At 37.1% G+C, this 16748-nt stretch overlaps 1 protein-coding gene across 5 annotated transcripts in view; it reads right to left on the bottom strand.

Moving 5' to 3' along the window:
* The window catches only part of COL19A1 (collagen type XIX alpha 1 chain), a 172947-nt gene that overhangs the window by 75772 nt on the left and 80427 nt on the right, over positions 1-16748 (bottom strand). For all 5 annotated transcript variants that reach the window (XM_064707334.1, XM_064707337.1, XM_064707336.1 and 2 more), the window contains 3 exons: positions 10529-10582; positions 3382-3435; positions 2660-2695 (listed from right to left, as the gene is read on the bottom strand). In XM_064707334.1, the coding sequence (XP_064563404.1) occupies positions 2660-2695; positions 3382-3435; positions 10529-10582 (144 nt within the window). The remainder of the gene's footprint in view (positions 1-2659; positions 2696-3381; positions 3436-10528; positions 10583-16748) is intronic.

Here is a 16748-nt window from a genome sequence, read left to right as displayed (position 1 = left end):
CACAGTAAGTTCTCATTAAGTGACATATGAACGGTGATATTATCTGACTTACTATTTATTCACAGCAAGATATGACATCTTCCTTTCATGATTATATATTGAAAGAATCACAGCCACACAGAAGCCACACAAATAAAACCTCTGAAAACTGAATTTTCCCTTAGCCACCATCACTCATGTAATTAATATTCTTTTAGCTCTTGCCAAGAGAAACACACAACGATTTACAGTGGCCAAGAGAGAAAGTCTTCCTGCTGGGCTGTGCATTCCCACTCTGCTGTAATCTGTCTTCAAACTGCTAAACCCATTCACACTCACTCTTGTCTACATCACTTACTAATATCCTTCTGAAGACTATGTCTGCTTTCCTAAAATTTAAATCTTTTCTTTTTAGAAGTGTAAAGGCGACCATCAGTAAATGTACCAACACAAAGACACCTTGCTGTGGTGGAATCAATGAACTGAAGCATTTGCAAAGCATTTTGTAATCAAAGAAATGCAATTCTTTGACATCCATTTTATGAAATTGGATCACTTCAGGTACAGAAGGAGTAAGTCCAGTCAACCTGAAAGCAGTGTGCCCCAGCAGCCAGGAGGGATAAAATGGTTCTGGGGGGCATTGGGCACAGCATCACCAGCTGGGCAAGGGAGGGGATTGTCCTGCTCTGCTCTGCACTGGAACAGCCTCACCTTGAATATTGTAGTCAGTTTTGGACACCACAATATAAGAAAGATATAAAGTTCCTAGAGAGTGTCCAAATGAGGGCCACAAGGAGAAAGAAGGGCCTTGCAGGGAAGAGCAGTTGAGGGCACTGGGTCTGTTCAGCCTGGAGGAGACTGAGGGGAGACCTCACTGCAGTTACAGCTTCCTTGTGAGGGGACAAGAAAGGGCAGGCCCTGATCTCTGCTCTGTGGTGACAGTGACAGGATCCAAGGGAATGGTCTGAAGCTGTGTTCAGGGGAGGTTTAGGTTGGGTATCAGGAAAAGATTCTTCACCCAGAGGGTGGTTGAGCACTGGAACAGGCTCCCCAGGGCAGTGGTGACAGCTCCAGCCTGATAAAGTTCAAGAAGTGTTTGGACAGTGCTCTTGGGCGTGTGGTCTGACTCTTGGGGAAGGGTCTGTGCAGGGCAGGGAGTTGGACTTGATGATCCCTTCCAACTTGTGTGTCCTTTCTAACTCAGCATATTCTCTGATTCTTGGTATCATACTACTGACCTCTGAGTATGATTCTTAGGAAAGCTAAGTGACCACAACTGCAATTTAAGACAATGAACACAAAAAAAAGGAGATTTAACATATCCAGGTACTTCTATCAGAACAGATGTACTAATTTTTCAATCACTTGCATAAAAAAAACTCAAAAAGACTCTTCTGTGGTGTTAGAGCACACACAAAATAGATATCCTCAGGTTTTTTCCCTGTCTTATCTTCAGATGTGTCTGATTCCCATTCTTATGATCCCTTCAAGGCCTGCAGGAATCTATCTAAAGCAAGACAAACTCCAATGCATCTACTACAGTAAAATTTCAGGTTACCAATAATATTTTAATAATATATGAACACACAGTTTGTATATTCAAGAACTAAAGGACATAAATAGACCTGTTTGCCTCCAGTAAGATATGAACTGCAGCAAAGAGTCACTGATCTTGGGACAAAACACTAACTTCTTCCCAGGAAATAGAGATACAGGATATTATAATTCATAATCCAAAAAACAAGAAGTCTAAAACACAGCAACTTAATTTTGACACCTAAAGAGTAGAATTTATTTTTATCATATGGGTCTCTTTTATATCCTTCCATGTTTGTAAGCTCTAATGGAGATCCTGCTGCTACAGTGTTGGAAATTAAGGGAGAGAAAAGACCATGTATAAACTATTTACAGTATAAATGACAGTTCTTTTGAAGTTTATTTAGGATTACATGGGTAATATGAACAGTATAGATATGGCTCATAACACTGAGTCTGGGAGAAGAGCTACTCATGTTGTGAAACTACAGCCTGGGAATTTGGAACCTTTTCTCATCTTTTTTCTTTTTCTATTTTTGCCACACTCTTTTGCACCATTTGGAATTGGTTTTGCCCAAATAGACTGTTCAGAAGGGAAGGGCTTTTCATTTCAGCTCATGAGCAAAACCACTAGAATTCATAGAATTCAGACAAGATTTATTACTTTTATGAAGCAAACAAGACACGCCCTGCAGAGTTTTGGGGACACTTTTCTTCAGGCTTTGTACATGCTTAGGGCCTGGATTGCAAAGAAATCAAGAACATTTTCCACCATCCATACAGCAGTGTCTAGCCAGAATACAATACCCTAAAAGCATTGATCATTTTTGCAACCTTCTACTGAAAAATGCTTTCCTTAAAATAACAAGGGAAATCCTTCACTAGAACAAGTCTATACTATTTATACATGGAATAAACAAGATAATATCCTTGTTAGCATTTGGGAGGAAACAAGATGTTTTAAACCTGCTTATTTTTATTTATATTTACAGAATTACCTACACAAGTAGTACAGAAAATGCAGACGCACTCTGAAGAAAGGGACTTTTAGACTTATTAAGGGGAGTATTCACATTGCAAATTAGTGAAAAACATGCAGCATTTCTTAGGGATTTTCTTTTGGCTGTAGTTTACATGTACTCACACTCAAGGCAGCTGGTCCTGGAGGTCCTGCATCTCCCTGGTTAAAACAGGAGAGGAAGTAAATCAACAATCTCTTTAGTTATACATATTTAATCTCTCGACCTTTTAGAGAATATGCAGCACTGCAGAAATTATTTCAGTACAATCATTAAACATGTTGATTATGAAAATATGTGAGCAAAGTGATATTCTTCTCAGTAATGGCAGACATATACACAGTGCACCACAGGTTAAAGGGAAAAATGTGCCAGGCCTCTGCATAAATGAATCACAGCTTAAAAAAAGCAATCCTTCAAAACACATTTCCATATGTCAAGTTACAAGCTGCAGCTTACATGTACAAGGTGGCTGCTGAAGCCAGTGTGACAGCTCACATATGTAAAGAAATCTGACTGTGTGAATATTCACAGAATTAGGTCACTGAGGTACAAATCACATCTGAGACCTTCAGGTTTAGTTCATGGGAGCAAATTAGTGCAGCCAGAGAGCAATTCAGAACACCAAATTTAGGCTTTTGCTCAGACCTCCTTTTAAAATTCATTGTGATAAAGGGTACTCATCTTTTGCATGTACAGTTAGCCTGTACTCATATTCTTTAACCCTTAAGTTGCACAAATGGCAGCACTGGGTGTTTGCCACACATAGTAATGGCAACATGAGCAAAACTGAAGAATATCATGCACACTCACATAAACATACAACTTAATAGATTTTAAAAAGTACCTTTTCTCCTTTGGGACCCGCCACACCAGGACTACCAGGGTCACCTTTCAGTCCCTGGGCAAAAAGAGAAATGCATATTTGTTGTCATCTGTGAAAAATTCTGGGATGAAACCCTGTAGCACTGTGAAGTAATATACACTAAACAAGTAGGCCTTAGAATTCTATCACATTATTAGTGCTATCTCGAAATTCTTTATTTTCATTATTTTGTCAACAGACACATATCTATCAGAGACCACATGTGTCTTCAATACATAGTTAAACATACAGAGCCATTCTACTTTATTGTGCCCCATTATGTTAAGTAGTGAGAGGAAATGCAAAGTTCTTTTGCAGTCTTGCATGGCCAAAAATGATAAAATAGAATATCAGAGAGGGTGCTACTACATTCACTTGAACTCTGCTAAAATTGGGAAAGAGGCAGAGGTGGACAGAGAACTGCAGATTTTATGTTTCAAGTAGCAGTGCTGAACTGATGAGCTCCAGGAAAGTACAGCTCAGAGCTGCTGCACATCTTCCAACACTCTCATTCTCATTGTGTTCACAAAGGCAATTAGAGGATAAGGATATACTCCCTGTCCAACAGGAACAGCAACACACCGTGTACATGGTTGGTCAGATCAGAACTGGTCATCCCCAAAGGGGACTGGCATATCAGGGTCAGAGCCCTACCCAACCCACTCATTAATGTTTCCAGGGATCTACAGCCTCTCTGAGAAACCTTTTGCAGTGTTCACCATTTTCACTGTAAACTGTTTCCTACTTACGCCTAGTCTGAATCTACCCTCTACAATATCTCCTATACAACTCTTCCACTAAGAAGTTGTCACCAGAAGCACCCAAAAAATCCCCACAAAATATCTTTAGTACCCAGCACACAATCTTTGTTGTCTTCTCCTTGCTGCAGAACAAATGGGAAAATGAGGGATTTCAAAATAGGCCCAGCAAATTCAAGCCATTCTACAGCAATGAATGAACTTAATTATCATGCTGTACCATGCTACCAGGAATTCATTTTTATTTAAGCTAAGAGATTTGTCTTGTGCCTTCCCTCTGACCACTGCTTTAGTGGCATGAGAAACTGTGTATATTGAAAGTCAGAAACACCTGTACAAATTCAAAGATTTTACTTAGAAATGAAATGGCAATAATGGAGGCAATACAAGACCAAATCATAATAAGATGCTCCGCAAGTAGACTACCATCTTTATTATTCTGGAGGTTAAATAGGTCAAGTGTAGAAAAAAGTCATTTACATCTGAATTAGGGTTTACAAACTAAAGTTCTTCCCAGCTCCCTTTTTGTCCTTGCAAACTCTCTTCCTCAGTTTGCAATTATTAGGAAGATAGACTGGCACGAAAATGGTAACTAACATCTGTGCCTTGGTGGGTACAGAAACATGAAATCAATGAATGTTCTAAATACTGCGTATTTGTGCAACTTCACTTCCTGCTAAAATTACATTAATTCACCATCTGGAAGGAACATCATTTAGAACTATATGAGCATTTAAGTACCCACTTTGGATTAAATTTGTGGTTGTTGTAAATACCCCTGATTTAGCTTTGATTTGTTCTTTATTAAGCTTGCCAAATATGTAATAGTTAAATCAGAAGTAGTTTTGCTGTTTGAACTTAAAAAAATGTAATAGGCAGATGGATTCAAAAACCAAGCCAAAAAATTGCTTTCTTCTTACAATCTGCATATTTATGACATAGCTTTAATATTGTCTCCATTTGCTACATTTTACTTTCAACCTCCTTCTGAAAGACTGCATAAAACACAACCAATCAATATATTTAAAGCCATTTAAGGGATTTTTCAGGTATGCAAACTGTATGGATTTGGTTCAAAATCAATACTAGCAAATCTGCCATGGAACAATAGTTATGAGTTTAGGAATTAGCTCTTAGGCTGTATGTTTACAGAAGATAACAGATAAGGCTAAAAAAAATCTGCAACTCACAGATGGTGACATATATCTGTGTGTCTCTACTGAATAGAAAATGCAACTGCAGATGAAAGATGCTGAGCCTGAGCCATGCACTTTCAAACTATGAACCTTATTTTTTCCTAATTGCTGTGTTTAAAGCTTTTTGCAGTGTATCTGCAAGAGCACCTTAGTGAGGTGTGCAGTCTGTCAGCTACTGCAGAGATAATGACCTCAAACAAATACAATCGACCTCAAATAAAAAGGACAAGGGGAAACTACATGTTTTACAGTGAACCTTACAGTGTTTGAAGGAGGATTTTAAAGGACCCAGTGTTATAGGCCCATTATAAGTATTTCTGGTTTGCCTAGACATTATAAATGCATTTTAAAATATTATAGACTTAGTAAGTTCCAAACATAGTGAATGCTTGCAAAAAACCACATCTGGGAATGCACCATGCCTATTCTTCCCTTCAGTCACCCTTTTGAAGCTGCTGAGAGGTTTAGCTGCTGGCTCACGGTCTCTGAAATGCCATAAGAAGAAAGAATTCCTGTGCCAAGTCAAATCTGCAGCCCCTTTAACACAGTACAGTAGGGTATCCTGTCTCTGGCAGAGGCCAGAACAGGATGCTTCAGTAAAATGAATGTGGTTATCTAAACAGATACAATTTGGATGATTTTAGATCAAGCCTTAAGTTAGAAAAGCTCATTTTCTGCAATGTGTTAGGAGAACAAGATCAGTTTTAAAAACAAACAAATTTCTATTGATCTAAGGGGTCTATTGACCCCTTAAGTTAGAAAAGCTCATTTTCTGCAATATTTTTGGAGAACAAGGTCAGTTTTAAAAACAAACAAATTTCTAGTGATCTAAGGGGGTTACCAGATTTGCCAGACATTTAGGAACAGATTAAAAATTCCTCCTATAACAGAGAGTTAATTAATTGGGTATTGAATTCTACCCCAGTCTAATTCTAGCTTTTTGGGACCGATATAATAATATACATTTATGAGTTCATGAACAGTCTACAGATGAAACATTTTATCCTCTGAAAGGACTACAGCTTGGTCTTTTTACAGGTCATGATAAATTTACATTATGGTTCCTTTATGAAGCAGGAAACCAAAATGTAAAGCAAGCATTAGAATGTATATATACAAGGCCAATTCAAAGCTAATAAGATAACAATACTGGAAATAGCAAAAATGAGAAATGTTCTAAATACATATATAAAATAAGACTGATAAATATAAGGCAATTTCCAACCAACAGAGAAATTACTGGGACAAGTATATCACAAATATCTGTAAGGGTGTGAGTTGGGGTCAATAAGGGAAAGATTAAATTAGAGGCAGTGTTTTTGTTTGGAGAGGATGACAATGGTACTTCTTCTGGTGGAATGAATGAAAAACTGATAAAACAGGTAAAATGTGTCACCAGCTGACACCAGGTACTTTTCTCAATGAAAAATTGCAAAGATCAGCTGGACCCCAACTAGAGGACTCCAGCAGCTCCTTGCAGGAGCCAAATGTTGCCTACTGGAATTGCACCTATTTGTACAGCATAAACTGTGCTGCACACATGTGGCAATGGAAAATGCAGTCAGACTGCAATCATATATTCAGGAGATCTGGTTTTCAACTCTAAAGATACCTTTTGGGGAAAATATAATTTGTTATTTGCAATCCCGTGGCCTTCATTAGAGTTCAACGTCACATCAGGGGGAAATCTCCTACAACAATACATATTATCTAATGTACTGGAAATACAGTACAAAACCCAACAATTTAACAACAATGTGAACCCCATTATTACAGATCAGATCAGTTATCTCTACTGAGTAACAGAGCTTGGGAATACTCTAAGAGCAGAACTACATTTCCTGCACAGACCAGCCTTAAAATCTAAGTTAACAACATCTTCAAAGTCAGGTGTACAATGCCAACCTGGATATGCTGGGATAACTTTTCTAATTTAGCAAAGTGTTTTCATAGCTCCAAACAATGTACTTTTTTTCAGTTTATGTCTCAGGTATTTAAAATACTGACACTGCTCTCTTCTCAATGGAATTCCAAAACTTCAAAGTGATATATTACTAGAATTCACTGGACCCTAAATTAAATCTACTATCTTCTAACACTTTTGTTCCTAGCAGAATTCTCAGACTCTAGATATAAACAAAAATCATAACCAACTTCGCATTTTTAAACAATAGGACAATTCTCTTCCTATTCAGGTATTTCCTTGCAATGCTAACACTAAGAGAGTTCAAGATTCAACAGACAGGTCCTGAGGGTGTGAAGGTAGACAACTATTGCTATTACAACAAGATGCAGAATCCCTTTAAAAATTACCATACTTCTGATAACCTTTTCCCACAAGCATAAAAATTAAAAAGGTCTTTTATGTTTTCCATCTTTCCATTGAAAACCTGGGATTCTTTTATTGCTTATTGAACTTAAGAGCTTCATCTTTTGACATCAGGTATGTAAAGAATTAAATTTTATGTCGGTAAGTTTTAGAGAAGTCACTTATGGTATTACCTCCCCCAGCAAGAGAAATAAAAATAATCAGTTAAACACTTGCTTTAATACATATACTAGACTTTAATTTTAGATTTAACTTTTTTTTTCCCCACTTACAAGAAAGACACTATTCCTCTACCAGCTATGCATGACACATGCTGACAGATATGATAAAACTTGCTGTTTTAACTTACTTTTGCTGAAGGATTTAATTTATGTCAGAAAATAGTAATTGGCAGTATCCCATGGCATTCATTCCTACCTGCACCAGTGATCAAGGAAACAACATGACTCAAAAAAAGTCTAAAAGTTTCTGTGATAAAGATCTTCTTTTCACTTCAGATCAACAGGCTCTGTTATATGGATATAACAGAGAACATATTCCACAAATAGCTTCATGGATATCTATATTGCAAATTTGTCCTTATTCCACACAGGCTATGTGTGTTTTTAAATTTTTTTCCAGATAGTGTCTCTATGAAGCTTCATTTGTTACAGTGCATAGCATTAATAGAGAATCACGGAATCATTAGGGTTTGAAAAGACTTCCAAGATCATCAAGTGCAACCTTTCACTGACAACCACCTTGTCAACTAGACCAGACAACTCATAACTCCTCAGTTATAAAAGCAGACAAGTCACACACCCAACTGTAAAACAAAATATCCACAAGAATGGTGAAGGGAAACAACATCTTAAAAAAATTACAGGATTTTAGTGGCAGCAATGTGTCACCTGAGTGTAATGCCAAGTGGCTAAAAGAGTCTCAAGGGATGAAAGAGATGCTATTCAATCAAACTGGCTTTTCAATCTATGAAAGAAAATACCTGCTTAGAGACATGGACATGTACTACAGGAGGACTCTATTAGTAATATATTAAGTTATTTATAGCTACTCCTTAGGAAACTAAAAACAATGGCAACCACAGTCGTAGTATTTATAGCAAGTATTCATGTTGTCAGATGGATTTTGAATAATGTCCCAGACTGGGACACAGCATTGTAGAACTTGGCTCAGATTACTGGAGAGATAAACTGGGAGATGTGTAGAACATTCAGATATATTCACAGTTCCCGCCTCGAAACCTGGTTCTCAATGAGATTAACTGAGCCAGTTAGCTCGAGTGAGAGAAGAGGAAATTAAAACTTTCTAGGTATTTCATCACTACAGCCTAGACTCCAAACCAGGTCTGGCTTCCCCTCTGTCCTTCTAGCAAGAACTTTCTGTACAGCTAAGAAAACACAACTTAGCAACAGCAAGCAAAAGTTTTCTGTGACACCTACTTTTCTGATTTTGATTAAAATACATTCAAATATGTTTCTACCATTTGTTCAAGAAAAAATTTTCAGTCATCATCTTCAAGTTCTTTAGAGGATGGAAACCCTCACTCCCCCAGGCAGAGACAACACCTGCCAGAAGGCAGTGCCTCTAGCTTTAAGTGTTTTCAGGCTGCTTTTATACAGCACTGCAGATTATACCAATGTAAGCAGATTAACTTGATTATTGCAGAAATATCAGATGTTAGATTTCTGCTTGCAGAGCAAGTTAGAGAGACACTTAGAAAGTAAGAGTTAATGATACATAGACCTGTAAATTTAAAGACTGATATCTCTATGCAGAGTGATAACTGAATTCAAAGCATCTTATGTAAGCATTACTAAAAGAGAATTATGTGTGGTTTCAAACAATACAATGTTGCACTGCCACATGCAGTTTTACTTCAGTTTTAATATTTTAATGACAGTTTCCATAATAATAATCTACCATTTACTGACACATTGCAACAGTTCAGTAAATATTCAAAAATATGAATGTTCAGTATTTTTCACTTTCATAGTGCCACTATGTTAAATATGCCCTAGAGTTAATTAGATCCTTGGTATACCTTACTCTTCCTAAAAGGTTGATGGAACAAGATCTCATGTAGTAAAGAAGATCATGTAAGACCAACACAGAAATGTCACCAGAGCTATGGAAAGAAACACAGATGTGTTTTTTCCATGCTGTCAGCATATATGTATGTATGAGAGAAGGATATGGTTCACCTTTACAGACAGACAGGCTACAAGAGAATACCTCTACAAATACCCAAATGTAGTTTCAGCTTAGTACACAGTGCATGTTGTCACATGAAGGACATCCACTTAAAAATAGCCTGATTTACCCAGCATTAAATTATAATTACCTAAAACAGGAAAAATATTTTTATGGTTACAGTGTGCATGGAAAGTCAGGTGATGTAAAAAGTGTCATAATTTCATAGCCTGTGTTACTGCATTTTCAGTACCCCCAGCTAGACTGCCATAGTAATTTTGTGTTAAATGCTGACCCTTTAATTCCTTTGGAAAAGCTGCTTAAAATAGTATTACTGAATGTTTTTTCCAACTCCTGTATCTGGATTCTACCCCTAATGTCAGTCATTCCCCATCTGGGAGGTGCTCTCTGCCTTCAACAGCAATGCTTTGCACCTGTAGAGCCAAGATCATCCAGCATTAAAACCTAAAGCCAGGGTTTACACCCCCATCAAGGTCAAGAGGGAGAAGGGCAGGAAGAGGGTATAAAGCAAACTTCATCAACAGGAATACCCAATTTCTAAATCCATCACGCTACCTACATAAAGTCTGAATTGCATTTCTTACCCACCCATCCAGAAGTTTGTGACTTGACTGTTTCACTATTGTTCCATTTACCTCTGCTCCAGGAAGGCCTTCTGGTCCTGGTTCTCCTTTATCTCCTTTTTCACCCTAAAAGAATTAATATTTATTTTATTATATATACTCATGACACATAACAACCCACAATACTTTTAACAGCAAAAATATTTTACCATTCTGGTCTGTTCTACATGTATATTTCTGGATGCACAAGCAAATCTATTCCTCACATTCCAAAAGAAATTCTTTCCAAATAAATGTCCCTAAAAAATGTCTAGCACTCTGATAGGTACAGTTCTCTGTACTTCATTGTGTCATTGAACATCCATAAAGACTCACCACAGAAGAACATTCTTGTTTCTTGTTGTTTTTCAAAAAGATGGTGGTGAAACAAAAATTTACACAAGGAAACAGTTTAGTTTTTGAAAATCATAATCTTAATATTGCATTTTTTTTTTCATTCTGAGATGCAGTTTTCTTATCAGATGCTTAAAGTAAGTGTTTATTTACAAAGTCCTCAATATTATTATTTGTCTTTGACCCATCTGGTATATGGCTCACTATTTGCATATGAAAAATGGAAAAAACTTTTGTTGTGAAAATTTTCTTACAAGTATGAATATGAACAACATGATTAATCAAAAGAAAAAAAAATGGTGGGAAGGTTCCTTCAGAATTGACTATAGCTGGTTCCTGAGTTTGCTCATGAAACACTGACTACAAAACACAATAATCTTTTTAGAATACATGAAAGAATTCAGTTCCATATTAACTCTAACAGCCATACTATCCTAGTTAAGACATATTTTATCAAAATGAATAAAATAAACCTGCTAAAGAAGGATAATTTAAGAGAAAATACCTCCCAGAAGCAACAAGCTTGAAGAGCTCTACAATTGAATCTCTGACCCTCAAATGAAGCTTGCCAAATCAAAATAAGTAACCATAAAGTAACATAATTCTGATGGAAGTGCAAGGACTGACTTAATTAGAGTCCAAGCTCTTCACATAAACCAAAGAAATCAAAGAGCTCTTCACCAAATTTCCATTATCTCCAGGGGACTACATTTGCCTGAGCAGAACCTATTCGTTATATCAGCATCATCTTCCTAACTCTGTTAGGTAAATGGCATTTAGCTGAGATCATTCAGCTAACTGCATTTGTGACACAGCCCTGATTCAGAGCTATTTCTCCCATGGCAATGACAGAGGGCTTTTCATCTAATAATCAGTTTTGCAAAATGAGTGTATGAGCTTTGTTGAACAACTGAAGCCTACTAACAAATTAGCAGCAGCAAACTGTGAATTTAATAATCCCACTCCCAAGATGGCTTTGCTGATTCATTTTTTCCATTTTAATACATCTTGTTGATAAGAAACTTAATGCTACACGATATTTTGAATCATACAGCTAAGGTTTTCCCTCAAGTATTCCCTTTCTTACTGGTGGAAAAAAACCTCCACCACATAAATCTGTGCATTTACTGCAAAGTTCAAATGACACCAAACAGTTATAGGAATTTAACACTTATTATTTTAGTATGTTTAAACTATAGAGTCCTCTTTGTTCTATGGATTAAGACACTGGTTGAGAAAGTAATTTTCTTTCACTGTCAGTTTAAAAAAAAACCCAGTTGAAATCCCAGGCGTACTGTTCTTTTTAAATAGCTCACTTAAACTTTTAGAACTGCAAAAGTGACATTTTACTTTTCATCACCATGACATACTGAACACTTAATACTGCTTTCAGGGTATTTCAACTAGAATCAGTTACACTGCTGCAATCTTGCAACAGTTATAAAGGTACACTCACATATTTGACATAATATGTCCTTATCTGAATATATTTTTAGAAGATTTATAAATTTATGGAGCTAGTTTTTTATTCTATGGCTTGTATATCTGCTTTCACTTTAAGAAAAATGATGCAAATATGTACAGATTTGCTTCAGAAGTAGTAGCATCCTGTAAATGCCTTGATGCATAGGTGGAAACCTAAGGTGAAAGTTTCTTGTCATAATTTTTTTATGCAACATCTGCATTGCCATAAAAAGCTAAACAGAGAGCCTAGCTAAAAGATGCCTGTTTCCTCAGCCTCAGCTATCATTTGCCTGGCTGTGAGATGAGCAGCAGTACGTGTTGGTGAACGTGCCTTTTCCTCTTCAGCAGGCAGACAGTGACTTCAAAATGCCACCAGGCAGCTCTAGACACACAAGTGTGGCTGGTGAGTGCAGAGAAGAAAGAAACCCCCCATTCCTTATGGTTTACACAATATTTGGGTTTAAGATGTTTCTCAGTTTCTTTGACAAAATGATAAAAAGCACCCCCTGTTAATGAGCCTTGGACCTCTGCAGAGCCTCTGGCTTTCTGCCAGGTATGCAACTTTACATGAACATACCAATTTTTTAATGGAGTACACAATTTGTACTTGCCAAGCCTATCATATGGAATGTCCATGTTCTCTGTGAAGCCAGAATGCAAACCAAACAGAGGTCCAATTTCTACAATTTATTCTCACAAGATCTGAGCCAAGTCATATTCATTTCTGTCTTTATGAAGCACACTATACTGCATAATTAACAGCTTCAAATCTAGCCAATTTGCAGAGTTGCTGAAGCCACTCTGCAGTCTAGAGGAGGCTGTTAATAATCAACATTATGGCTTTGTGGCAATGTACCTTATAGATTAACAAAAAGAGAGAAAAATGCGTTAATGTCACTTTATATGAAGTGCTCCTGCCTGCTTATACTACATTCAGATGAGACAATTAAAGACTATTTATTGAAAAAACAGGATGACAAAACTATGAAAGCATCAAACCTTTTTTAATAGTTAACTAAAACTAACCCAATGTAACACTGAATTATTTGTTTTTCTTTGGGTGAGTTCTGCATTCCATTACCCCGATGGAACAAGCTGATGGGGTTGCTCCAGAACAACTGCTGGGAGGGATTCAGTCTGCTGTGTGTAATGGTGAATGCACTGAATTCAGTGATAGCATTCTTTAATTAGGGCCAGGGGTACATCCACAGCCTCTGCAAAATGAGAGTAACAGCCTCCAACTCACTTGTCCACTTTAAGATTGCCCCATTTTCCTTGCACACTATTTCCCCCGTGTTAGAATGGCAAAGAAATATATTTGGAAATAAAATACATTAAGACCTTAAAATTGAACTAAAAAGATAAAGATTTTTCTGCAACAGTGCCCTGCTAATTATATAAATAAGGAATTCCTGGTATCAGTTTTTGGAAGAATTTTAAAGTGCCATTGTTAATTAACACTTGCTGAATTACTCTCCAAAGTACACAAGCTATATAACACCACTAAGTCAGTGTGGTCACCTTATAATTTTTAGCCTCTGAAACTCCATGATTTTACCTACATGTCTTTAAGACAGTTATGATTTGTCATTTTTTAATACTTTTTTTCCTGTCTGTCTCAGCAGAATGTTCTACATGAATTTTGTTTTCTTGTGACCACTTCTCCATAGCTTCTTTTAAACTGATCTCAGCTCATAATAATGCTTATTGATTTTTCTTGAGTAAGTTATGAATGAAAAAAAATCTACACCTTCAGTTATAACAAACCCAGCCTTTGTTTTTTTCTGATTTTCTGACAGATGTCTGAAGAGCTAGGGTTATGAAGAGCTCCACCCCAATAATAATCTTACTGCCTGACCTGTAAATCTTCACAGAATATGGGGTGGTATGCTTTAGGAAAGGGGCAATAGACAGGGTGAAGCACCTCAGGAATGCTGAGAGACTGTACCATTTAAAAAGAGTGGAAAGCAAGGCAAACTAGTGATTTTGACTCAGTTTAGTCTGGGAGGTACTATGCAAGGAAATAGAAGAGTGACACATGAAGCTCATTTCCAAACAGACTGTAACCCTGTAGCACATAGGAGTATTTCCTAAGCAGGATCAGAAAGGGACAGCATAATACATTGCAGAAGTACACTTCTATTATAGAAAACAAAAATCAACAGAGATGATCAGGAAGGATGTCACCTTGAAGCCTGTGTCTTCCCAAGCCCATATATTTAGGATACTCAGACAAAGCAATAAATCAGGTGATCCCAAACTTCATAGAGATCAGACAGCTCAGTAGACACACTTATCAAGAAACAATGACCAAAAATCTGCTGATTCCAAACTCTGCTGTCTTGTACCAGAGTCCTAAAAAGTGTTGTGCCTGAACATACTGGATACCATGTCAGGAGAAAGGTCTTTCCATCCTGCTTTTTTAGACTGAGCAATACTGACAATATTCACAATGGTTAATTACTGCTTGTTGTCACACGTCACACTCCTTAACAAGCTCTAAGCACTTCTAACCAGAGAGGCCATATAAAGGCAAATAACCACCTCAACTAAAGGCAAAACCTTAGGCACAGAACAATCTGAATTCAGGTCAGCCCAAGGCTCCAAAGCTGCACCAATGAACTGCCTCATTCTGTCAGCAGGAATAAGGCAGCCATCCATTTTTATTCTTTGTAGAAAAACATTATAATGGAAAATTATTTGGATCAGTTAGAACAGCAACCAAAGAAAAAACCAAGCCAAAAAACCCCAACTCAAACCCTAAGAAGTTTCAGTGTAGTGTTCTCCAATAGAGATATCCAATGCACAGAGAACAAGAATAACCCCTGGAGCACTACTGCAGAAAAGTATCTGGATATTGTTGTGGATCACATAGTATATGGAAATCTGTAACACAAAGACATTTTTAAAAGGCTCCATTCTCCATTTGTAAAATGCAAGGTGAAAAAACCCAGCTATTCTGGCTTACTTGCCACTGATGAGAAAAGTGAAAAATAACACCTAGTTCAGGGCATCATATTTTTCTGCTCTTCTCCAAGCTAGAATGACAGAAAGTGTGAAAAATAGTTAGGAGGTAAGAATGAACACAGGACATGCTGATGGATCTCAAGTATAGGAAAAAAATCTTGTAAGTGGGACATCAAGGTTTCTATACTGATAATACAAATAATAGATTTCATTTGTAGCCAAATAGGGTGTGGGGGGTGGAATTTGTGTTAAAAAGGCAGAGGAGGACTGTAATGATCTAAGATTAGAATGAATTTGCTTTAACCATAGATTTTGCTTGAGAATGCTCTAAGCAGACTTGATGATTCTCTATTGTATGTGTGCCTTCCTGTAGGTGAGGCAGATACAGCCCTGAACACCATTTCAGGATAACATTTCCTTCCCACTCATCCCCACTGCTCCAGGGTTCTGCTATGATTGCTCTCTCTTAAAATATGTGTCAAAGTCACATGCTGAAATAGTTTTGGCTTTTCTTAGGATGATGTCCTTGCTGAGTGAAGATTACAGTGTTTGCAGGTACCTGTCTTAAGGAGTCAAAGCTCTCTCATTTAACAATGTCTCCTTTTATCATAAAGGAGTTGAAAGACAGACAAACCTTAATACAAATGATCAAGATGTTTGCTCTGTCCATGTGCCATTATTGCCAAGCACAACAATTGAATGAGTTCAGAGACACAGAACAGCAAATAAAAATTAAACCAAGTAACACAGGCAAAAACAGGAGTACGCTGATAAACATATTCTGAAGAGCTAGCAATCTCTTTGGATTGAAGGCCTTATGCACATTCATTCAAGTAGTTTAGGTATACATTCCTTTCTCACACATTCCTTATGAAAGTTCAACTCTCCCATGGCAGCATCCACAAACACTGATTTCTAAAACAGTCTATTAATTCCATGGCACCCTGACAGGCAATAAAGCGTCCTCAGTCACAGCCTTATTGAAAACTCTTATAACATAGGCTACAGAACTATGATTGAGAACCAAGCCTTAAATAATGTCCAAATCTATTATTTCACAACTAGAAAATGCCACAGCAAGGCTACCAGCAATGCCTTATTGAAAAGACAGGCGAAGATTCCTATGATCTCTTAATGTGTTCCTTACTAAATATCATCTTGGTTATTATCTTCAGTGTAACCCTCTCCTGGGGAAATCTAAGAGATTGCCTAACATTCCCTAGTGCTGACCAGAGCGAGCCATTGAAGATCATTAATGAAATGAATACTAAAAGGGATTCAAATGTACTGTGGCAAGTGGAAAAGATAAGGTACACAGAACACCTTTTCATCTAAGAGATTTGGTAAGGTAAAAAAAACATAAAGACACAACTTCATCCTTCTGGGTAATAGATACTAGCCAGCATAAGAAGAAAAAATGCTGAGATTCAGCTAACTCTTGCTTGCTACAATGTATGCAAATATAATC

The sequence above is a fragment of the Zonotrichia leucophrys genome, chromosome 3, assembly GCF_028769735.1.
Source record: "Zonotrichia leucophrys gambelii isolate GWCS_2022_RI chromosome 3, RI_Zleu_2.0, whole genome shotgun sequence".
Lineage (NCBI taxonomy): Eukaryota > Metazoa > Chordata > Aves > Passeriformes > Passerellidae > Zonotrichia > Zonotrichia leucophrys.
The sequence above is the reverse complement of the archived record's forward strand: the minus strand, read 5'-3'. Positions and strand labels throughout refer to the sequence as shown.